Here is a 25732-nt window from a genome sequence, read left to right on the forward strand (position 1 = left end):
AAAATATTTTATCTGCAATGTTTTTTCACTTCACTGGTTATTTTTTAGATGCCCTTATTGTATAGCTGTATTTTATATTTTGTATTTTATATTGTATATTTGATCTAGATTTTTAGGCTCTACTGTTAGTGTTATCTGTATGCACCATGGATCTGAAGTAACGCAATTTCAATTCTCTGTATAGTGTACATGTGGAAGAACTGACAATAAAGCAGACTTGACTTGACTGAACAGCAAAAGTAGGTGGCGATATACAGACAGGATGTAACGCGCCAAAAAACGGAAGAAGAAGAAGAAGAAGAAAGACGTGATGTCACCTGTCTTTATCCAGCTGCAGCACGAGCTAACGCTGTAGTAATGAACTCCGATTAGCACATGATGGGATTTCAGGAATATTTCAGACAGTGATTCCGTGCAGACTCCTCAGTGTGTGTGAAGATGTGTGATCTGAGCTCAGCGCTCATTAAAGAGGGCTGGTGAGTCTCTGCGGAGCGCTAGCTGTGATTAGCATGCTGCTAATGCTAACTCATGTTTACATTCGTTTACTCGCTCAGATTTAATAACGAGTTTTACTTTTATGCCGTATTTATGCATGTTTATAAGATCCCTTAACAACATAGAGTTTATATTAGCTCGTTTCTTTGTCTGTTTGGCTTTTGGGATGTTTAGTGCTGTTAAATCGTAATCAGCATGTATTAACTGCTAGTCCTTTATCAGTAACTTTCAATTATTAATACGTATTATAATATATATATATGTCATATGAGATGTTTCTCATTGATTTCTTATAACTCAGTCCGTCTGGACTGTCATGACACCTTTCAAAAGCTCTATTAAACTTCATTAGCATCTCACAGCCTTTTAAGAGTTGATGTTTATTTGTGTTTTCAGAGCTTGAATTTATTTCCTTGAGATCTCAGACTGTACTGTGCCTATTGAGAGTTATAATGAAGTACTGTGGTATATATGCAATTCCAAAGTGCTTGTCTTAATGTATTGTGATTAATGAACTGGGGAAATATGGATTATATAGGACTTAATTATGTTAAAGGTGTTTACAGAGGGGATTTAGAGCTTTTTATCAGTCCATAAATAAATAAAAATACTGTCAAGGGACATTATTTATAGACAATTAATAAATACGATGTAGAAAAATGATGTAGAAATAAGGTGATGTATCACCAAACCCTTCTGTCCAAAACTTCATACTGTAGATATTAATAAAACTGTAATGTGGTGTTTCTAAAAAAACGCATTTAAAGATATGTATTGTGATTTTTAAATCTGCAGATTCAAATATAAACATTTTATTAAAACATTGTAAAAAAAAAAAAACACTACTAGTTTTACTTTCACTGACAGTGCAAAATAAATTCAGAGAGCCACAGCAAATTTTCAGTTAAAATAATGTTTTTATATATATATATATATATATATATATATATATATATATATATATATATATACTAGAATAAATATTTAAAACATATATATATATATATATATATATATAATATAATATATTGAGTAAATTGGATTGAAAAATGTGAACAAATAATAAATCTGATAGTAGGGCTGTCAAAATGTCTGAAAAACTAAATTAGAATTTTGTACTTCTATATTATCAAAATTCGAATTACATTCTAATTTAAAATGCATAATTTCAGTGGGTGTGAAGAAAAGCTTTGGCTTCTCTTCTGAGGACACAAGAGGGTGTGAAGTGAAGTGAAGTGTGAAGTGAAGTGACATTCAGCCAAGTATGGTGACCCATACTCAGAATTTGTGCTCTGCATTTAACCCATCCGAAATGCACACACACAGAGCAGTGAACACTAGGGGTGGTTAATCTGTATGATTTCCCGATTCGATTCGATTACGATTATTGAAGTCCCGATTCGATTACAGTCGATTTTCGATTATTAACGATTCTCGATTAACGATTATTGATTTTCCATTTCACAACAGTAAGTAGTAAACAAACTGTGTAAATCATTACTAATAAATGGTAGAAACAAACCGAATGCATGTAGTGGTTAGGATTTTCAGTTTACTACATGCAGCAGGCACTCTGATTCCATGTATGGGGCACATATATATTATTCATATGACACACAAACACAAGTAGACAAGACCTTTTTAGTTCAAAATCTATGCTCCGTGTCACATCGCCTCTGCTTCTGCTATGAGCAGCGCGGACAGATCTGCCTCGCGCACGCGCCGAGTGTGCACGGCTCGGATTACTCTCCACCTTACCTCCTAACTGTCCTATGAATACTTCGACCTTGTCTAACATACCCAGAGGCATTAGACAAAGTCTCCACTACAATACTGTCACCGCGATTGCGGAGAGGTGCGGTCAGAAGACAAATATACATGTCTAGCGCGGAAAAAATCTCCCGCCTCGTCCCCGCAACAATAAAACGCCTGCTAATTTCGCGATGAACACTCCGACCCCTGCAAACATTGTTCACACCTTGACATTTGGCAAAGGACCATTTACATTGGGCAAAGGATTCACCGTTTGTGCTTGGTGTACTTTCACTTTCAATATCTCCGTCATCTTCTGGATACAGATATTCCCCTTCAGAATCAGTGTCCGCGAATAGAAGTCCCAACACTTCATTGCGGGTTTATTGAAGCTTTATTGATGCCATTAGATAATAATGATAATAATAATAATCTAATGCCAATACTCGCTAACGTTGACAATATTGGTCAGATAAAATGGCTCACTCTCACACAAGCTCCGCTTTTTTTCGCACTGATTCAATGCGCTCTCGAAGATTTTGTTAAGGAGCATTACGTTTTTTTGAGTCAGAGATGAAGTATTACATGTCTGCTATCTGGTGCAGGGGAGATCGCTTGAAATTTGACACACTTGCATCGAGCAAAATATAACTAATGCACGTTTATTCAAAGCATTAAAAAACATGACTGTGTGAAGTGAATAATATTTAAAATAATGTTTATAAACCAATTATAACTAAGTTGCTTAAACAACTATAAACAAAACAGCATCATGTGTGCATGCATAGTTTAATACAAAGGGGTAAAAGCCAATCACACAGAGTACATTTTTAATTTAAAAACGAGATGGGGAACAAACTCACCATAAAGTCTCGAGATATGTTTTAAAAAAGTTAAACTTTTACATGTCTTTCTAAGCATGCATCTCTCTTGTGCGAGACGCGAGTGCAACGGTGATAGAAGATGTCCCTCTAGAAAATGCACAAAATATGCGTTTTGATGTAAACAAGATCTTCTCACATTGATTCTTTCTTTTTCCCTCACATATTTGGGATAATTAAAAAACCCTGACTGAAATCAGACACTTTTCTACACAGGTACCTTACAGATGAAGGAATAGAGGAGTGTAAAAGTTCAACAGAGAAGGAGAAAACATCACCGACTGACATCATCCAAGTAGCACTAAACGCAAGTGCTTTAAGAAATTACCTTTTATGTTTACTCTTTTGTGTCGTCTGTCTTTGTCAATATGTGATCATGTATATTTGGGTCTCGGCTCTCCACAGAAGCCGCCACACCTTGAGAAAGCCAACAGAAATAATACTATTATATACTTTATATTACAGAGTGATCTGAGACCAATCGGAAAGAGCTTCCTGCCAACAGACATCAACAGTGGACGAGTAGAAAAGGTGTGTTCGTGTATTAAAATAACTGGCTTGATTACATCACACGAGCATTATAAACTGAATGGGATTTTGCCATTCGGTTTTAGCCTGAATCTAACATAATGGATAATTACAGTATGAATAGACTTCATGCACCTGCTAATGCTGTCCAGAAGATGGCGCTGTTATTAAAGAGAACATTAGGAGAGCATAAATGAAGATGGATAGAATCAGAGCAGAGGTGAAGAGGTTAAAGAACATTTAGTTTGGCCAAAAGGACATGACATTACTGGAGAATAATAACTGTTATCTATGCGTTTCTCTGCAACACTAATTTAAAATGTAACTGTTTATTAACTTAAAACTTGTTTATATGCATTACTTTGTGTTTTTAGAGTGTTTTATCTGTTCTCCTGCAGTTGGAGTGTGGCCCGTGTGTCCTTCAGGTGCAGAAGATTCGTAATGTCGCCGCTCCTAAAGATCACGAGGAGTCGCAGGCGGCGCCCAGAATGCTGCGTCTGCAGATGACGGACGGTCACACGTCCTGCACCGGCCTCGAGTACAAACAAATGTCCAAAATCAGGTACAGCTCATGCACATATTTGTACCTTTCCACCTTTTGATTAGACATGCTCTACCTGGAAGTAGAGAGTTGTTAATCAGCATCCACTAATAGGGGAAGAGAACTTCTGTCCTCAGGAAGCCTTGTATAATTAGACTTACTGAAGGTCAGGCTGCTGCTTTAATAAAGGGAGTGAATCAGGCTGACATCTCATGTCTGGTGGGCTGAAATCATTCTGAGAAGTTCTCTTCCATTTATTCTCTTGCATTAAAAATATTAAAGCTGAAAGTAAAATTGGTTCACTAATTAGTAGATGACTAATCAGGGTTGTAGGTGATTTCACTGGCTCTGTCTTCCATGAAAAACTACTTCTTGCTACATGTACACTTCGATTCAAAAGTTTTTAATTGTTATTGAAAATCATCTGTTTTGCTCACCAAGGCTATATTTATTTAACCAAGAAACTGTAAAAATTGTGAAATATTATTACATTTCAAAAATGGCTTTTTTATGTGAAATATATGTTTAATTATAATTAATTTCTGTGATCAAAGTTGAACTTTCAGCATCATTCCTCCAGTCTTCAGTGTCACATGATCCTTCAGAAATCACTCTAATATGAAGATTTGCTGCTGGGAAAACATTTATTATCATCATCACTGGTCAAAACAGTTGTGCTGCTTCATATTTTTTGTGGAAACTGTGATGCAATATGTTTTTCACTATTCTGTGATGAAAAAGTTGAAAAGAATAGCATTTCTTTGAAATAGAAACCTTTTGAAACAGTATAAATGATGATATATTTTATGCACCTTTGCCGAAAAAGTGTTCATTTCTTTAATAGTACTGACTCCAAACTTAGCACCTGTTATTATTTAATAGTGTGCGACGTGCAGCGTTAAATAATCAAACAGCATTATGCTGCAGTGTTGTTACATGACCTTATTATGTTGCATGTTTAATTTAGCAGATGGTGTCCAGTTATCATCTCATAAATAAATACAGTAATTTAGTATTTTTTCAATCTAATGATGAAAAAAAGAAATGATGTTCCTTAAGTTTCATTCGCGTGTCAAGCTCAAGAGCATTGCATTGTGGGATACAGTTTTTCACGTGGTTAAAGTAAATATTTTGGCAAATGCATGTGGGTTTTCCAAGTATTCAGGAAGTATGCTTACTTTGCACACTCCATACTTCAGAAACCGAATGAGTGATGTGGAATCTGTGCCCGCAGAGTTCTGTAGAAAGTTTCTCTTTGTTTATTAGATATTTTAGCTAATTTGTTCAGGTTTATTGCTGTCAAACGCTGCATTAAAGCGTAAAAGTAAAGATTTGGCAAGTAGCTGCAGTTTTATACATCCCTCACTCAGTTTTTGTGAACGAGTGGCTGTAAAATCAAGTACCTCAGACATGTAATTGAAGCACGTCTAATTGCGCCGTATGATTTAATGAAGTAATGTCTCGGCCCGTCAGACACAGTGAAGTGGCCCGTAATGAGGCCAAAAACCTGCTATTTGATTAAACACAGCTCTTTATATGATAAAGAGCTCCTGTAATTGCCTTGAGCCATACTAAAGAGGTCTTGATGTAGTGGGGAGCTGCATTAAAGTGTTTCTCACTGTGAAATGATGTTCACGGCACTACAGAGTCATTCAGGGTCGTGCGATTGCGCTGCTTTTCAGATTACTTCAGGCTCTTTTTCTCCAAACTAAACATCAGTGTCAATTTGAAATGAGGAAAGTAGTGTCAGATTCAGGTTGCATGCCAAGAATGTGTCTGTCTTGTTGCATTGAATTATGCACCACTATAATAAACCCTTTTTTCTTTTGGTTGTCAACTGATTATACAAATGCATTATGACTTAAATCCCTAATTTTAACACTTAATGTGAGGAGTTAGATTCAAATGATTAACCCTAGTTAAAAAATTTCTATGATCCATGATAGTTCATACAAAAATGTACATTTGCTAAATATTTATTCACCCTAAGATAGTCCCAAGATGCAGATGAGTTTGTTTCTTCATCAGGTTTGTAGAAATGTAGCATTGCATCAGTGTCTCATCAATGGATGCTCTGCAGTGAATGGGTGCCGTCACAATGAGAGTCTGATAAAAACATCACAATAATCCACAGCCACTCCAGTCCATCAGTTCACATCTTGTGAGGCTAAATCTGCATGTTTGTAAGAAACGAATCCATTAAGATATTTTTAAACCTAAAAGCATCGCTTCTGGCCAAAATACAAGTCCATAATAACGCTTCCTCCCATGCAAAGTCTATCTTCCGTCGTCTCCCACATCAAAATCAAGCCCCAGATTTGTTTAGATCTGTGTTTGCCTGTAAACAGTGCTTGATCTGTGCAGATGTCTCTCTTGATTCAGACCAGATGACTTTAAACTGAAGAAAAGTAATGTCATAAATAGAGGACTTGCATTTCAGCTGGTTTGAAGTAAAAAAAAAAATTATCTTGGTAAGTTTCTTACAAACCCACAGATTTTTGCTTCTCCGGCTGTGGGTTTTCGTGATGTTTTTATCAGCTGTTTGGATGTTGATGTGAGAGACAACAGAAGATAAACTTTGCATTGCAGGAAGCGCTATTATGGACTTGTATTGCAATGCTTTGAGGTTTAAAAACATCTTAACGATGGATTGGTTTCTTACAAACATGTAGATTTGTCTTCTCCAGATGTTAACAGATGGACTGGAGTGGCTGTGGATTATTGTGATGTTTTTATCAGACTCTCAATCTGACGGCACCCATTCACTGAAGAGCATCCATTGATGAGACACTGATGCAATGCTACATTTCTCCAAATCTTATGAAGAAACAAAGTCATCTAAATCTCGGTTGTCATTAGGGTGAACACATCTTCAGCTAATATTCACTGTTAGGAGAGCTATTCCTATGGTTTAAGGTTTAATTTGAAACGATTACAAAGAAACTGCCGTTAACACATCAAGTTAAACCTGAGATTTTGAAGTAGAAACAACTGAAATAGTATTTTCTTGGAAAACCTATTCCTGTAATACTTTACAGTCTTGTAAATGTGACACGGTGTAATCTTGTAAAGCCTCTTCAAACTCAAACAACCTTTGTCTGCCCTTTTCTTGTCCTCCCCTTCCCTTAACCCCAGTTTCAGACCTCACCAGTCCCGTGTCTCCATTACCGCTCTGACCGGGCATCAGCCGTCGTGATGGCCATCGGCCAGCGGCTTCAGGTCGAGCCGTTTGAAAAACAGAGCTCTCTTTATATTCGTCTGTTCCTCGGCTCGCTCTCTCTCTACATCCATCCCTGTCGCTAACAAGCAGAATCAAACTCTCCACTGTTCGTCCGAACCCAAAGCTTCCTTTATTCAAGCACTGAACGGACATGCATTATTTTAAAGTCTCTGTGAAGACACTTATGAATTGTAGTTTGATTTGGTTGTTTTCACAATTCAAGTTTAAAATCATTTCACCTGTAATTATTTCACAAAGCAATTGTCCAGTTTCAAATAAATGCTAAGTTTCTGTTCATCAAAGAATCCTGAAAAAGAAAATGCATCAAACGTATCATCGCTAAACTTTTCAGTGTTTCATTCCGTTCGTTTCAAAAGAAGTGCATGCAAATGAAACCATCGCTTTCTTCATTCGTTCACAGAAAGGACATGCATTATTTCAACTTTGACTTTGGTTATTATTTTTAAAGCTCCGTTTAGTGTCAGTCATTTCCAATAATTATTTCACCTTCAAACGTTAGTGCGATTGTTTGAAAGAACAGAAGCAGTGTTCTGGAACAAACAGTGGATTTTCTGACATCTCCAGAGAGTTGGTATCGGATCCTGTCTCCCTGTGAGCGGCTTTGAGTCGATGAAGCGGTCAGGAAAGTGTAATTGCGCTGGTCACGTCACACATTGAGTGCTGTACTGCTCTTCTAATGAGAGGAGCCGGGGAAGTTGGAGTTTATTTGGTGTGTAGGAGAGCGGGGAGGTGTGCGTGTGATGTATTTTTAGCAGGAGCTGCTTCTGCAGTGCAGAGCGGTGCATTAACTTTTGATCAGGGTGCCGGCAAGGGGACACATTTGAGGAAATAAGCCTGCATTTTTTGGAAGATTCACTGCTCCACTTCTCTCCTCGGGGTATTAGAGTGTTTGTGAGGGGAAATATAGTTTCTTCCTCTTCCTCTCTCTCAATCCATCCCTTCTCCTCCTTTAATCTTTAATTAAAGTCAAACAGTCAGTTCTTAATCCCAAATTACAGCAAATGCCCCACACTAACTAAAGCCGGAGCACATCGCAGGAGAAACCTGATTGACAACCAGAAAATAGAAGCAAGTAAAGCAGAGAAGTGCAATTATGAATTTTTAATTCTTTTTTTAATTCTCCTTTTTTTGGGGGGGAAAGTCTGCAGATTCAAAATAAAGAAAACTGACCTATTTTTGGGGTGAATCTGAGGAAATCTCTCTCAAGAAATCCCTGGGTCACATTATACCACAAATCAAAAGGAAACATTCTGAGATTATATTTTCCTAAAGGAAATACGCCTTTTTTAGGAATATTAAGACTTTGACTTTGTTACAGTTAAACTGAAAATAATAATAATTCAGTATATTAGAATGATTTCTGAAGATCATGTGACACTGAAGACTGGAGTAATGATGCTGGAAATTCAGCTTCGCATCAAAGGAATAAAATACATTTCAAAATATATTCAAGTAGAAAACAGTTATTTTAAATCATAATAATATTTCACAATATTACTGATTTTACTGTATTTTTTAAATGCATCCTTGGTGAGCAGAAGAGGAAAACATAAAAAACGCTGAATCCAAAGTTTTCATTGTTTCTGTTATTTATATATATTTACAAAAAAGAAAGCAATTGATTCAACACTTTAATGTGATTTCTGCTCCGCTTTCAGTCTGAACACTCCTCCTGGAACCAAAGTGAAGCTCCTGGGGGCCGTCCAGCTTAAAAATGGCCTTCTGCTATTGGACGATTCCAAGATCTCGGTTCTCGGAGGCGAAGTGGATCACATGATCGAGAAGTGGGAGTTTCAGAGGGTGAGCTTCTTGAATATTTGCTGATAATATATATATGATATAGTTGTACATGACACACAGTTGGAAACCAAATTAGTTTTTTATTGCTTTTATGAAATCGAGATCCAATCTATCATGTGTGTTCATATTTACTATCTCCAGATCTGGTCTAAAAAGTCATAATATGAATACCACCACCCACATTTATAAACAAACCAACTTGATCCAAGCCAAATCATCTTAGCCAATCACAGCGGAGGTCATTTGCATACAGGATTCTTGAATATGACATGGCACAAGCTGTTTAGTTCTGAGTGTCAGGGTAAAACATGAAGCTACACTAATTTACACCGTTTTTACTGCAGGAAACCTTCCCTGACATTATAACTGAGCTCTAGGGAAAAAATGAAGAGATGCAAAATTGTAGAATGTGACCTCTTTAAAAGTTCTATTCATTAAAACTTAAGAAACAGAAGCCGCAGTGTCTGTAACCATCTGTTAATATCCATCATGTTTCGGTAGTGATGGATGACACATTGGCAACAGATGATTTTATTTTAATTCTCAATCAAAGCCAGATAGCTTGAAGACGCATTGCTGTATTCATCTTGATGAGTAAATAACTTCAGTCCGAAGATCATTCTCTTTCAATTAAAACTGAAAACCATTAAAAAAAAAATCATTGTTTGAAATAAATTCAACATTAACTGAAAAAAAACAACTTTTATTTCCGCTATTTGCCAAGGCGTCATTTCTCATTTCACTTTAATGAAATAACTAAAACTGAAATTAATGTAATACATATAAAATAAAAAAAGCACAATTATTAACACTTAGAAATGAAAAACAGTATTAAAAGATAATATTACAACAGGTAAAAAACGATAATCATATCTCAGTGATATTAAAGTAACACTAGTCTGGATTCACTTGAATGTTACATTACATCCAATGTTCAACTTTTTCCCAAAAAAGAGCCTGGCCAAACACAGCCGAAGAAACATCGGTGCAGAAGGCGGACCCCCTCCATTCGTTCCCTTTGGACAGGTCAGAAGTTCTTTCATTGTGACCTTTGACCTTCTGGATGTTTTTGAGGTTGATGGATGGTGTGTCGTGTCTCTGTAGAGATGTGCTCAGAAGGAGCAGGTGGACAGCAGAGCTCTGGATCAGAGGAAGACCCTGCAGAGCACCAACACTGTCAGATCTGCTGACGACAACGATGAGTTTGAGAAACAAAGAATCGCTGCTATCGCAGAGATCGCCAAGAGCAAAGAGGTGTGCTGTCGTCTTTTATGAGACTTTAATAATCTGAACAGTTAGCCCACCCTATGACCATACGTCTAAAGATGAAATTAATGTGCAATGCTGTAAAGAAATCTCTTCTTTCCTGCATTTGTTGTATAGGAATACTGTAAAAATGTGAAAAATTATTACAATTTAAAACAGTTGCTTTCAATGTGAATTTATATTAAATTGTAATTTATTTCTGTGATGTGCAGCTGTATTTTCAGCATCATTACTCCAGTCTTCAGTGTCACATGATCTTCAGAAATCAGTCTGATATTATGATTGTCATCAATATTGAAAACAGTTGTGTTGATTTATATTTTTGGAGAAATGGTCATACATTATTATTTAAAAGTTTGGTTTCAGTAATTTAAAAAAAGGTATTGAAAATGTATACTTTTGTCCAGAAGGGTCTATTAAATTGACCAAAAGAAGCAGAAAATACAAAAATTCTGATTCAGATTAATGTCCATTAATCATTCTATTAATCAAAGAATTCTCAGAAAATAAATATATATTTTTTTAAAATATATTCAAATATGAGACTTTAAAATTGCAATCATCATTGCTGCATTTTTGAGCAAATAAAAGCAGCCTTGGTGAGCAGAAGAGATTACTTTTGTTAAAATCATAATTATTCCAGACATTTGACTGTTAATGTACACATAACCTTCAGATTTCAGTGTTTTGCATTGTGCAAAGATATTGGCATTTCAATTCAGAATAAATAAGATTTTCATCCCCTGCAACAAAGTATCACCTTTGATAATGAAATATTGATGTATTAAAGCAATATGTAATTGAATTTGTTGGTTCTCATGACTGCGTCCTGAGGCCATGGGTGAACTTAATAATATTCTCTGATATTTAATTAAGAAATGTTTGGTTTTGATTGTGTAATTACAAGTGAACACCACATAAATGATTAAACTCTTGGACTCAGCAGCACCTGGGCTGTGTTTCAAAACTGAGTTTAAAACACACTTATGATGTCCAGAAACATTGATCATCGTGTCCTTTTAAATCGGCTCTGAAACTGCTGCAGATGCACCAGTGTCTGCTGTTTCTCATCGTGCATCTGTTGTCTCTTCTCTTTGGTTTGTGATAGATGCGTACGTTCGGCGGTGGAGGCAATGCAGGAGGAAACCTCGCCAATCCAGGATCCACCTACAAGAGCCGAGACACCTATCAAAGAAGACAAGAAGAGAGAGAAAAGCCCTGGACGGAGAACAAGCCAGAAGGAGTTTACAGAGATTTGGTGAGATCCAAAGATCATCATAAAAAGATGGAGAAATTAGTGTTTGTCAGCAGTTTGAAGTTGTTCCTCATTAAAAAATCAGGGAGAAGATCCAAACAGACTGAACTTAATTATAATATATTCAGATCTAACATCTAATTCAGTGAAATATGCCATTTTTTTTTTCGTCAGTCCTCACTGAGAACAAAACCGCTGTGGTTTGATCACTTGTTAGTTGTCCATTGACTTTCAGAAACCAGTGGGTCTGTTTAAAAAAAAGCATCACTACTATATTTAGTGTTGTTACTTTACTAAGTGATCACATGTGTTGATGATAAGACAGGCCAAAACACTTAAATGCATCATAACGGTGAGTTTTACACAGGCATGCATCACTCATTATGCATTTTCTTCACGAAATGTCAAAATGACATTGTGTCGCACAGAAAAATTAACAAACCATCTGGGGATTTTCAAGATTCTTAAGATTTTTTAATTCGCCAATCCTGCATTTATTTGATTAGTAACTGTAATGTTGTGAAATATCATTACAATTTAAAAGTAGTGTTTTCTATATGAATATATTGTAAAATGTCATTTATTTCAGTTCAAAGCTGAATTTTCATCCCGTCTTAATGTCACATGATTTTCAGAAATCGTTTTTAATATTCTGAATTGCTGCTTAAGAAACATTTCTGATATTATGTTGAAAACAGTTGTGCTGCTTTATTTTTGTGGATACTTTGAATAGTAATTTCACAGTAAACTGTATTTCTAATAACATTTGTTTTTGTAACATTGTGTCATTTTATTACAGTTAAATGCATCTTTGCTGTATGAATGTACTAATTTCTTTTTTCTATTTTCTAATATTTTAAAAGTACAAAATCACGCTGACCTCAAACTTTTGAACCATGTGCAAGGAGAAAGTCATCATGGAAAGTGCTTCACTTTGAAAATAAGAGTTTCTTTGTGCTAATGGATTGGAATTCTGCTGTTTTCACTTTTGTGTTTCTTAAATAACAATCTGTGAAAACACCTCAAGTGCCCCAAAATTGTATGATGGACTCTGTTATAATTAAATGCCATTATTTCTCTTTAAGAGAGTGCATGACTTTTCTGGTAAAAGATGAATCGAAGGCTGACGTGACTATTGATGTGTGACCCCTCTGTCTGTTTTGTTTTTGTGCTTTCTGTTTGCTACATCTGTTCTTTTGTCCTTGATTTTTAATGCATTTTTTGATGACCCTCAAGTTCTGCTGTTTCATGTTGCTGCTGCTGTCTCTTCAAGGTTGATGAGCGCGCTTTGAGGGACATCATGGAGATGGGCTTTAACCGAGAGGCAGCCAGACAGGCCCTGCTGGATAACAACAATAACATGGAGGTGGCCCTCAACTTCCTGCTCACCAGAACAAACCATCCCAAAGTGGCCGAAACAGAGCAGAGCCGCCCACCGCCTCGAGGTAAAACCTTCAAGAGCTGAGCAAAGAACCAGAAACCTTCAGATATTCAGCTGCTTAAGGAAAACAGTCTGTAGATGTTATAAGAGCTGGCCTGTGTTGGTTTCCTAAACTCATAGGATTCATTTATACACTGGTTTTAACATAAATTAAATTATTTCAAATTTATTTAGTGCAATAAAAGCCATTGATGATACCCATTGATTCAGGATTGTAATTGCCGCTTTGCTTGTTGGCCTTTTAATTTGTCTGTTTATTTGTTCTCTGACAGGAAAGGGTCGTGGAAGGGGACGCTTCAGACAAGATGAGGATGAGGAAGCAGGAGGAAGGCCATCTGGACCCAGCACACTGTTTGACTTCCTGGAGTCAAAAATGGGGACACTTTCCATTGATGGTACACAGAATTAGTTTTACCTTTTAAAAATGAAAAATGCTAACAATATGAGTGCTTCTTTAAATTTGATAACTGAATCGGCCAATTTTGGATTATGACATTATTAAGGCCGGTTTTGTCCTTTCAATTAGAAAGTGTGTTATTATTTATGTGCTATTTTAGTATCTACTCCTTTTATTACTTTGTATTTGTTTTAGTATTATGATACATTTGTTTAGTTTTAACTTATTTTTTAGTTATAGGTTAAGAAGTTTTAGTACTTGATTTTTCAGGTAGTTTTAGTTTCCAATTGTTTAAAGGGGTCCATTTTCCACAAGTTGATATGATTCTTAATGAAAAGTCTAAATTAAATTAAATTAATATTAAATTAATGCATTTAGCAGACGCTTTTATCCAAAGCGACTAACAGTGCGTGCAGGCTATCAGTTTTTAGATATCATGTGTTCCTGGGGAATCGAACCCACAACCTTGCGCTTGATACCACAGTGCTCTACCAATTGAGCTAATGAAAAGTCTATAACATACTTTGGTTAAAATTTCTCAATGGTAGTGTAAAACACCCTTTTTTGTCCTGTCAAAAACCGCTCTTTTCAGAGCAAGCTGTTTTGTTGCATGCTGCTTTAAATGCAAATGAGCTCCCCTTTATTGGGGGCAGTTGTGGCCTAATGGTTAGAGAGTTAAGTCAGACTTGTAACCTGAAGGTTACTGGTTTGAGTCTCAGGTCCAGAAGGTATTGTAGGTGTGGGGAGGGAATCACCAGTGCTCTCTCCACCCTCAATACCACGACTGAGGTGAGACCCTAATTTGAATAATGGGAGGGGCCTCAACCAGTTTAGTTAATGCAGCATTATTTCAACCACCATTTTTTCGGATAAATTTCAAAATATTACTGTTATTGTGCCATGAAATGTAGTTTTTTTTTAAAGTATTTTTAAAACTTTGTCCTCCATTGTTGTTTCAGATTTCCCACTGCTCGCTACATTGTAATCATGTCACTACTAGAGCAAGCTCCTGATTGGTTAACGCGGCCTGAAATGCGTGATTCGCGCGTATCACTAGAGTTAAAATATCTGAACTTTGGCATTTTACAAGGTCAGAATGCCCAAAACGCTCAATTCGCGCTGTCTTTCGCGTGAATCACGTCTTTAATGCCGCAGAATGTCTATTTGCATCTTTGCATTGACTTAACATGTAAATCACTCTTGCTTAATGCTTTATTCGCGTTTGGTGTGAATGCACCATAACAGATTGTTTACTTTAGCCGCCAAACTTGCTAACTTCTGAAATGTGAGCACAGAGAGCAGCGGTTTGTGTCCGCTCTCGAACCGTTCCATGCATTTCTGCAGAAAAGATAGGTTTGAACCGGAACTGACGTCTTTTATATTTATCGTCCAGTATGCAGAAAACTACGTCAGTATATCATCATAAACACAGCTGTTTTTGTGTTAAGTGAACGTAAACAGATGAGAAAAAAAACGCACATGTGCAGTATTTTTAGATCTGCATGCGTTCAGTGTTAAAGAAACAGCAGCCTGATAGCAACACTCTAAAATTTGAAAATGATAAACGTCTAGTTGTTTTTGCTGTGATATTTTTGTAAAAAAGCATTGGCAAAAGTTCCTCTTGTAAGTGTTCTGTAGGCTGCTGATTTTTGCTCATGTTTTTCAGCTGCAACAGAATGCTTTGCAAAAAGACACAATAAATGTTTGACTTTTTTATATATAAATTGGATTACTGTATTTATATCTTATTGGAATTTAAACTAGGAATCGATACGAATCGTAACCCTAGTTATGGAACAACTATTCTTATTCTTATAATCTTCAGATTAAACTCTTCAAACCTTTTTTCATTTTGAGGTTATTTTGCAAAAATGACTAAATGATTGCATTAAAACGATTGTGTGATTTGCTTCATTCCTTCTGCATTTGCAATGGAACCAATCTTAATAATGGGAACATTGTATCTGGATTTTTTTAATCTCCTCTTATGTTGAAGTCCCAGTGGGCTGCAGAACTGTGCGGCGTCAAACAGATGGCCAGTCCCAAATGAAGGCGCTCTATTAGTCAGCTTTAGATAAGTCTCTGTGGCTGGTAAGCTCTGCCTGACATATGGCTTTAGGAGAAAACAGACAGGGCTAATATGTGGAGAAACGGTTTGTCGTCTTCCGCTCTTTCAGTGCTGTTGTTTAACATTCATGCTCTTGCTTTGAGTCAGAATGACATGAAACACACTGTAATTGTGCTTTTGAAGTGCCCTGCATCATCACTGTGTCTTGCATTTAAGGCGATGTTTCTGTGAAGAGACTGTCAGCTTTCTTGAATGAACTTTGTTATTACCGCTTGTTCTTTTGCCGCATTTCCCCACATCATAAAAGGTTATTTAAATGCATGTCGTGATGTTCATGGTGCAAGATGCAAAAAATATGCAAAACGACAGGAAACAGGCTCTTCATTGGGTTTGAATGGTCTTTTCTGAGCTTTTCTTCACAAATACGGAAATGTGCCATTTAATTGATTGGCATAGAAAGTAATAGTTTTATCAGCATTACATTTTTTTTTCTTCGGGTTTTAATGTTTCTAAATTCAATTTAAATTTTCATTTCTCTAGGCTCTTTTAATGATTGCATAAAATTTCCATAAATTAATCAAAAGCGTGTGACTGGTTAGAATCATAAAACTTAAAATTTAACAACAATTTGTTAAAAGTCCAGCTTAAGTACACCCCCCCCCCCCCCCCCCCCCCCCGAAAAAAATTTTTTTCATTAGAATTTTACTGAAATCCCTTTTAAATAGTTACATTAAATGTTTAGTAATCAAAAAGAAAATCTTGACTGATTTATCAAATTAAAAAATAGTTAAACTTATTCATTTTAACACTAAATTATTAATAGTATATATTATAGTATATTTTTATTCAATTCAAGTTTATTTGTATAGCACTTTTTACAATACAAATCGTTACAAAGCAACTTTACAAAAAATTATGTTTCTACAATATTTAGTAGTAGCTTATAAGTGGTGAAAGTCAGTTTGTGCACATATGACAGGATTTTTCAGAAAAATGTATACAAGATGTAGTCAGCCAGACGATGAACATTATTAATTTTATTAATAATTCATAATTATTATATGATGCAGTCACACTTGTATCAATATTTGTTAGTTCTGTTTGTTGATTCAGGGTTAGCATCATCTGGGGTCCTCTGAGGGTCAGCATCATCTCTTCTCAGGTGTTCTGGATCCAAACTGGAGCTTGTGTAAATCCTAGTTACCCGTGGCAAAACATAGAAACAAATAGAGACATCATTAGCATAACTGCTGATTCAACAAGGGTCAACATGTATATTGAAAATAGAAGGGGACCTAGGATGGATCCATGTGGCACTCCATATTTTACTAAAGATAAATGAGATGACTCCCCATTTAAGTAAACAAAATGGTAGCGATCGGACAGAATCCTAATAACAATAATAGATAATACAATTTTATAAGTTGTTATTATTATAATTATTATTACATTTATTATTAAAATATAAATTATTTTAATGAAATTATTATTATTATTATTATTTTTCGTTTTTGATCGTTATTAGGATTCTATTTTAATGGTGTAATTAAACTTTAATGATCAAAAAGCCTTTCTAATCAATTGAATTCTTAAAAGCTGAATCATTTATTAAAATTTTTACAAAATGCTAAATATACAATTATTTATATTTTCAGAATGTGTTGGATTTATTTAATGCAGATTTACTTCCAAAAATGATGGTAATCTAATGAAGGCAAAAAATAAACTATTAAATTACAAAAAAATGCTTCTCAAAAAATGTTACTCTTAAAATTTAAACAAAATATTGTGAGAGATTCTTTTAAAATGGTTGTGATTTTAGTTTTAATAATTACTGCTGTTACTTTGACCAGTATAGGTCGTAAATGAAACTGCACCACTCATTCCCACACATATTTCATCATAGGCCCTTACTACATTTACAATTTGTAATCAGTTGCTTTTTTTCTCATAATTAACCCTCTAGAGTCTAAGAACCAACCTTCACTACATGATCACCCATTTAAGATGACATTCCCCAGCACCGATCAAATGTCCAGAGATGCCACCCAGTACAGACACCCTCCCCGAAACGAGGGACGCTCGCAGAGAAACGACAGGCCTCCACGTTTCCAGAAGGACGGAGACTTTCCTAAACCCAGCGTGGCCTCATCCCAGCCACAGAAATGGAGGGACAGGGAAGAGCGAACGGGAAGAGGAGGATCAGAGCGATGGAAGAATGAGTCTCAAGATGCTAGACAAACATACACCTCAATGGGGAAGTCTAGGGAACAGCAAGGTAGCTCTGGAAAGGAATATAGCGGGTCAAAAAGCTTCCAGCAGGAACCACATAACGGCGGATTGAAAGAGCAGGATGGGACAGGATCTGCATCGTTTAGAAAAAACCAATCAAATGGATCCGTGGCACCCAAGTCCTCAAATCCTGCTGGCCTGGATCAGAAGGACAACAGAATGAAAGGCAAGCCGGAAAGACCCAATTCAGGCTACTTTGAGCGTTCCCAGGATGCAACGAAAAAAGACTTTTCGCAAGACCCTGGATTGGGTCAGTGCATCAAAGTGGGCGGGGTTTCAAATGCGCAGCTCCCTAATGGTGATCTAGATCACAGACGCACCGGTCCAATCAAGTCGCAGTCTTCAGCTCCGCCTCAAAAACAAACCAATATGCATAACTCCGCCCCCAAGAAACGATCCGGACCAATCAAAGGTCAGAGAGAGATGACGGACACAAATAATCATGTAGACTGGAGAGCTGGTGACCAGTGTCTAGCGCTCTACTGGGAAGACAATAAGGTCAGTCATTAGCATTATTTTCATGTTGCTTAAGGTCAGGAATTTATTTATTTTTTCTCAAGGGGAAATCTCTATTAAAGTGTTATAAGCTGTGAATCAAATCAGAAAAAACTACAATCCCATGATGCTTTGCAAATGATTTTATATGATGTTTTAAAATTGGTGATCGATCTATACAATATATTTGTAGTTTATTGCCAAATATACATATGTATGTATCTATATGTATTTAGATGTGTATATGTATTTTACACAAGTAGTTTGTAGACCAGCTTTTCTGTATTGGATCATGGATAATGTAGTTTTTCACCAGCGGTCATTAAATGCATTATTATTTTATATTATTTCCTGAGCTGAGATTATAATCTTAGTTTGTTAATAAAAACTATCATAATTTAGATATAAATGTTTATTTTTATTTGAATGCTCTGTTAGAAGGGGCCTGTCTGCTCTGCTGTGATTGGCTAACATCTTTGCATATAAAATGAGCATTACCTGTGGAACTCTTTTTACTGTAACAGCCAACAAGATTGACTAATGAAAAAGTTAAATGAAAAGTATTGATTAAAGCTTTATATTTGAAAATCAATTTCCCTGTGGAGGAAATTAAAGGAGCTTTTAATTCCTGAATCACGACTGTTGCACTTTGTACAGTTTTTATTGCATTTTCCCGTTTGTGTGTTTGTAAAACATCTTTGTATATTGTTGGCAGTTTTATCGGGCGAGAATCGACGCCATCCACCCGTCTGGATCCACGGCTGTGGTTGTGTTCAGCGACTACGGAAACTGTGAAGAAGTTCTGCTTCACAATATCAAACCTCTGCACATGGATGTGTGGGTAAGCAACAGATTGAGCTCCAAACCTTGAGCTCTGTTACAAAACCTAGAGCATTTTGAAGCACCACGAGTGACAACGTGAATGAAGGCTGTTCAATAACTTGCTGCTTCCTTAGATACTTTCTTTTAGAAACCATATCATTTGGGAACAATGTACCAAAGTGAGAGAAATGGTGCTTTTAAATATTCTTGCTTTCTTTCTTTATTTTTGGTGGTGGTTGCAGAGAGACCCAGTCATATGATTGTAAAACAAACTTTGGGTGTACAGCAATGCACAATAAAAAGCACTATATAAATGCCTCATTCATTCATTGATTCGTTTGATTGTTTATAAGTTTAGATTTAAGTCTAATAAATATGTATTATATTTGCCCAAAATTTGTTGCATATTTTTACACTTATGCTAGGACTTTTTGGAAAATTTTTGTGCAAGGGACCCCCATCCTAAAATTTAAAAGGTTTATTTATTTATATTGTATAAAGACCCAATACTGTGAATTTTCTTTTTTTTACAAATATGTCTGAAATATTAGTTGGAAAATATTTACTTTATCACTTTTTTACTATCATAATGTTCATTATAGTACTGTACTGTTTTTTTTAAGTATATGTTTTTATTTAATACAAATTTTTAATTGTCTTATTTAAATATTTTTATTTATTTATTTATTTAAAAAAAATGTTTTATTAAATTATTTATTTATTTATTTAAAGTTTTTCCCAAATTCCCAGATTTACACTTTTGGTGGTGTTTTATTTATTTCAAGACCAGTCTGTCTGTCTTTATATTTTGCGTTTTTGCCCTGTATTTAGACAGGAAGTGAAGTGTGTGAGAGACATGAGGGCGGGAAAAGACATCATCAAAAGACATCAAACATCATTTGTTTTTACTATTATAGTACTTAGTTTATTATTATTATTATTGTTTAATTAACGTCCAGTCTGTCTTCTGTTTGCGATAGATTTGCATTTTCAGTAACATTAGTCACTCATTCCTGGTAACTTCTTTACAGGATGATGAAGACGTTTACTATGAGAATTCACTTGAATTTCGAAGAGGAGGAGATGGACAGCCTCGCCGCTCTCGACCGACACAACAATATTACCAACCGCCTCGTGCAAGAGACTGACTCGCGCTCACACACAGTCACACATCCACACCCTTCACTAGCAAGGGAGCTCAACTGATTTGGTAAACCAACACACTTAGGTCAGGACTAGATCAGGTTTACAGCTCTTACTCTTCTGCTAATAGACCTGTCTAGTGTAGTAGTTTCTGTAGATCAATATGAATGCAACATGATGTTCTCTGCCCATGCAAGTATTATCATCTCATTATCCAGTAGTAAATGACTCTAATTGGAGAAGATTACGTGCAGTTTGTTGTACCTTTTCAGAAGCATCACTATAAACAGCTAAATATATAGGACGTGCTAATTGAGTGAATATCAGAATATTTCGGCTCCAAAAAAAGAATAAGAAATTTGCATTGTGACGTCCTTAGGACTTAGCTAATAATTAAAGATTGGAATTAATAATTAATACATTATTAATAATTATTGTTATATATTTTTATGACTGTGATATTTTCTTAATTTTTATTTAAACACAATTTCAGTATTTTTCTAATGCAGTACAGTAAAAACCTTACAGTTGATTAAATGTGCATAATCATGAAAATGTCACAATGCAAAATATCTGAATGATCCTTAAATAGGTTTCCTTCTCTTTATGCAATCTTTATTTTTATTTTTTGGGGTTGAAATATGACCTGGAAATGAGATGTTGTGAGATTCACTAAATAAGCATTCGTAAAAGTCGCATGACAATGCTTCAGTTCGATGCCTGAGTGAATCTGTGCGAGGTACTCGCTGCGCTCCATATGCACGGTCTCATGCGACTTAAAAGGAGACAACAAAACACTATCTGATACATTTGTGTTTGATCTCAAAGATGTTTTTTTTTTTTTAATTCAAAGACTGTTGATTTGATCTCTAGAGGAGGAGATGAAAGAACATATCTCAAAAATATCTGATCCCTGTCTTGGCATGGGAGACGGATTCGTAAGGGCTTGCAGCACACGTTGCATTGATGAATTCTGGACTCTGTGAAACTTGCCATGCAAAAGGCTGCTGTACACGGTGACTATTTGTAAATAATTATAAAAGCTCTATGCTCTTTTGTTCAAAACTCAATGCGTCATTTGTTTTCTTGTTTTTTTGCAGCTGATACTTTGAATTTTTTTGGCAGTATTTAAAGCAAAATCCTGCAAAATAATGATCCTTAAAGAGACAGTTCACCCAAAAATGTAAATTATTTCACCTAACAGTTGACGGTAGCCATTATGTTTTTTTGTCCATACAATGTAAGTAAATGGCTACCTTCAGCTATTTGGTTACAAGCATTCTTCAAAAAAATTATTTTGTGTGCAACAGAAAAAAAAGATACTCAGGTTTGGATCAACTTAAGGGTGAGTAAATATTTTTGGTGTACTGTCCCTTTAAGTACTATTCACACCATATATAACATTGAAGATATTGGCATCTGCACCAACACACAATATCATAGTTTCGTTTTTGTTGCTCTACATTGTTTACATTTTGATCTGAGTGTAAACAACATATCCGTGTAGGATATGCATTAATGTATACTCTCCAAAATGGTGATGCGGAGGAGACGAATTGTTGAATAAAGTGCATAAAAAGTATTCTCATAGCTAGGTTAAATTACGGTTGAACCCCTGATGTCGCGTGGATTATTTTACCAATGTCTTTGCTACCTTTCTGAACCTTGATCATGTAAGGATCCTTGCTGTCAATGGTGCTCTCTGAATGCACCCAAAATATCTTAATTTATGCTCTGAAGATGAACAAATGAACAAAAAGGTGAGTAATTAATGACAGAATTTAACTTTTTGGGTCCCTTTAAATGCTGGAGCTCTTTGGAATAGAGTAGATTATGATTTGATGTCAAGGTTTTTATCATTTCTCAGTATTAAAACTTGATGAATGAGCTTTTAGTCCTTAAACACAAACATGTCTGTTGTGTGAATTGTTCCTCAATGAAACTGCCATATTCAGTTTGCTGTATGAATGATTTATACACATTTCCTCACTCAAGTCTAGTGCTTGTTTCCACTATGAATTGCTAAGTTATCTTGAGAGAAAGTATTGTACAATTGAAAAGTTAAATTCAGTTCACATATGACAGAAATGTACAGTAAGAATCATGTAGTTAATGGCATGTATTCAAACAGACGGTCAACACTATGAACAGCAATGATTATATGTTGCGATCAAATTTATAGCAAAATTTGGTAGTTTTGTATGTTGGTTCAGAGTTGGCTTCATCTCAGGTGTTCGGTCATCTCTGGTCGGATCCAGACTGAAGCTTGTGTAATTCATAGTTAACATACTGTGTCAGAAACAGAGAAGCAAATAGAGAAAAATGAACGTAGCTGCTGTTCCAACCAAGCAAAAAATAATGAGTTTAATCCATGCAAAAGAATGATAATGTGCATTTGATCAGATATAACTTTGGTAAAATGTTATGAGATGCACTGTGTGAATGCTTGGCTAAAGAGATGTCTTTAATCTGGATTTACAAAAGAGAGAGTGTGTCTAAACCCTGAACATTTACAAAAGAGTCTATACTTGAAATGAATAGTTTGCCTAGAAGTGAAAAAAATAAAATAAAATGCTGAAAATGTCCTCATGCTCAGGCCATCTGAGATGAAAATGAGTTTGTTTCTTCATCAGGTTTGGAGAAATGTAGCATTGCATCAGTGTCTCATCAATGGATGCTCTGCAGTGAATGGGTGCCGTCAGAATGAGAGTCTAAACAGCTGATAAAAACATCACAATAATCCACAACCACTCCAGTCCATCAGTTAACACATTGTGACGAGAAAAGCTTTGTGTTTGTCAGAAAAAGTGAAAAGTGCAGTCTGCCTCAGGAGAGAAATCTGCATGGATCAAGCACTGTTTACACATGAAAAGAGTCTTAAACGTCTCTAAACAAATATGTTGATGTGAGAGACAACAGGAGATGGACTTTTTCACTGGAGGAAGTGTTATTATGGAGTCGTATTTTACCCTTGTAGGTTATTGTGATGTTTTCATCAGCAGTTTGGACGCTCATTCTGACGGCACCCATTCACTGCAGAGCATCCATTTTTGGGTGAGCTATTCCTTTAAGCATTGCGAACTGGAAACACCTGATACTTAATCAAACATTAGGTCTGACATGCTGCTGTTTGCATACAAAGTCGGACACCGAACTAGTTAATATTTAGCAGGGTTTAAATGTGCTGCCTGCCATCTGTCGCTCACCAATTTTGAAGTGTTTTTTTTTTTTTGTATTTCTTAGGAGACAGGACAGGAGTAGCTCAGAGTTGAGAACAGAAGTCAGAGATATTGAATGAACCCCAAGCCTGGTCTCGTGTCTTCTCTTATCAGCAAACATCAGACTGCCGTGCATCCCTCCAGCTTCATTTGTTGTAGCCAGTGAAGCGAACACACAGTAAGTCAATAGCATCCGCCTGAAACAGAGATCTCACGGTGGGGCGCTATCATTTTTCACATTACAAAACACACGATGACCAACACTTCATCCGTGGCCCAAGACTCGCTCAGAACAACAACGTCAAAACATTTGGATCTTATCATGAAAAAGAGAGTCGGAAATATCAGTGCATTAGAAAACCGATATTTGTTTGTTTATTGTAAACGGCGGTGAGGTTGGGAGGGCTTCAGTGCATGCATGTTGAAGCTCTGCATTTGCATATATGAATAATTCACAGCGTGTGATATGGAGACCATCTCTGAATAGCTGAAAGTTGAGTGCTGGAAGTCTCGGCCTGACAGAGCGCTTGTTCTTCTACACTTTTACTGATTAGTGCAGACAAATTAGGTTAGACGTGTGATGAGAACTGGCCTAGAAAACACAAACTAAAGAACTAGCACGACTTGCAATGCATATGTAATTATAAGTTAAGCGGTCAGAATGGACATGTTAAAACTCCTGAGTGATGGAAGAGAGTTTTGCACACTCGTAATGGATTGATCGGTTTTGTAATATGATGAAAAGATGACAGGTTAGCATTATAGCATCAGATGTCAAGCTCCTGACACTCCCTGCAGACGTGAAAGCATTGTTCGTTCAGCTAAAAGCTGCTGTTAGTTTCTTTTCTTAAGCAAATTCAGTGCTATCTTATCAAAATAACTTTATTTATTTGTGTTTGTAGCCTACGGCGTTAAAATGTCTGCATCAAAAGAAATGCAAAAGGGATTTAATGTCCATAGAAAGCACAAAAGTGTCCACTTTTAAGATTTCAGTTACGTTTTTGGAGAATAAAATCTCAAAATCTGGTTTAAATAATGTTAAAATGTTATTCAGTCTAACACAATATTTATTTAAAAATTAAAACACAACGTGCTTATTTTGACTTGTACATATTAAAATATATTAAAGAATAAGGGAGCATATTAAATTTCATTGTTTTTTAAATAACAAAAGGATAGGATAGTGGCAATTTTTAAACATTTAAAATGATAACTAATTAGTATTTGGAGTGAAAGTAATTAGTCTTTTATTATGTCATAAATTGATTTTTTTTTTTATAAATATGTCTGACAAAATTGTTACGCTGAAACACGTTTTAGTGGGTGTCTTCTGTAAATCAGGGAAAAATGTATATTTATTTTGTTTCTTTGGAAAAACAAAAACTAAATTGTAATTAAACAGAAAACTTATATTCTGAAAACTTATATTAAAAAATATTCTGCGAAAACAACAACAATTTAAAGCAGTATTACACTTTCTTTTTTTTTATGCTTAAACCCATTTTTTCATATTGACCCATTTGGAACTTGGGAAAAAAACTAGTTTCATTGCATTATGGATAAACTGAGAACTGTACACAGTTAATAATAAACAGTTTTTGGCAAACAGGATGCATCAGTGAGTCAGTAAAAACCACTTTAGCAAATGTTTGTAGTGTCATGGGTGTAAAACACGGTAAATTATCTTGTTGATCATCGTTGCGTTGTTCAAACTGCAGTTTGGTTACTAAAAGACTTCTTTGTTTGACATTTAAACATCATCAAGTTTGACATTTGTGTTACTATATTGTGTTTCCTTCTACATCATTGATGGGAGTAGTTTCAGACTTTTAAAGCAAGTAATACTTTTATTGAACAAGGATACATTAAATTGACCAAAAGTGACAGTAAAGACATTTTTAATGTGAAAGAAGAGACTTCTTTCAAAAGCCCAAACCCAAAAATGTGTGTATTAAACAGCCAGCGCCATGCATGTTTAATTTGACATGATTTTGTGTGAAAAGAAAGCTTTTTTCACATTTGCATTGGAGTAAACCATTTCAGAAACACCTTTTTTTTCTTTCAATTTGGACTTTTTCTATGTTTCTGGTCACCGCA

At 35.6% G+C, this 25732-nt stretch overlaps 1 protein-coding gene and 1 long non-coding RNA gene across 2 annotated transcripts in view; both read left to right on the forward strand.

Moving 5' to 3' along the window:
• Positions 1 to 238: 238 nt before the first annotated feature.
• Positions 239 to 21487, forward strand: LOC127968342 (tudor domain-containing protein 3). Its single transcript, XM_052569484.1, has 13 exons — positions 239 to 476; positions 3345 to 3435; positions 3594 to 3659; positions 4055 to 4218; positions 9097 to 9238; positions 10193 to 10264; positions 10343 to 10492; positions 11613 to 11762; positions 13033 to 13204; positions 13473 to 13595; positions 17632 to 18455; positions 19168 to 19293; positions 20306 to 21487. The coding sequence occupies exons 1-13, from the start codon at positions 439 to 441 to the stop codon at positions 20420 to 20422; spliced, it is 2235 nt and encodes a 744-aa protein (XP_052425444.1). The 5' UTR covers positions 239 to 438; the 3' UTR covers positions 20423 to 21487.
• Positions 21488 to 23562: 2075 nt separating this feature from the next.
• Positions 23563 to 25732, forward strand: part of LOC127968366 (uncharacterized) — a 37543-nt gene continuing 35373 nt past the window's right edge. Inside the window, exon 1 of the long non-coding RNA XR_008155962.1 lies at positions 23563 to 23813. This is a non-coding gene — a long non-coding RNA (uncharacterized LOC127968366). The remainder of the gene's footprint in view (positions 23814 to 25732) is intronic.

The sequence above is a fragment of the Carassius gibelio genome, chromosome B11 (assembly GCF_023724105.1).
Source record: "Carassius gibelio isolate Cgi1373 ecotype wild population from Czech Republic chromosome B11, carGib1.2-hapl.c, whole genome shotgun sequence".
Classification (NCBI taxonomy): Eukaryota; Metazoa; Chordata; class Actinopteri; order Cypriniformes; family Cyprinidae; genus Carassius; species Carassius gibelio.

Bases quoted from the DNA above. Each gene is read 5' to 3' on its own strand.
- LOC127968342 (XM_052569484.1), top strand. From the start codon at position 439: ATGTGTGATCTGAGCTCAGCGCTCATTAAAGAGGGCTG. The intron at 3,436-3,593 runs GCAAGTGCTTTA...TTTATATTACAG, and splicing joins TCATCCAAGTAGCACTAAAC to AGTGATCTGAGACCAATCGG. The intron at 18,456-19,167 runs GTCAGTCATTAG...TATTGTTGGCAG, and splicing joins TCTACTGGGAAGACAATAAG to TTTTATCGGGCGAGAATCGA.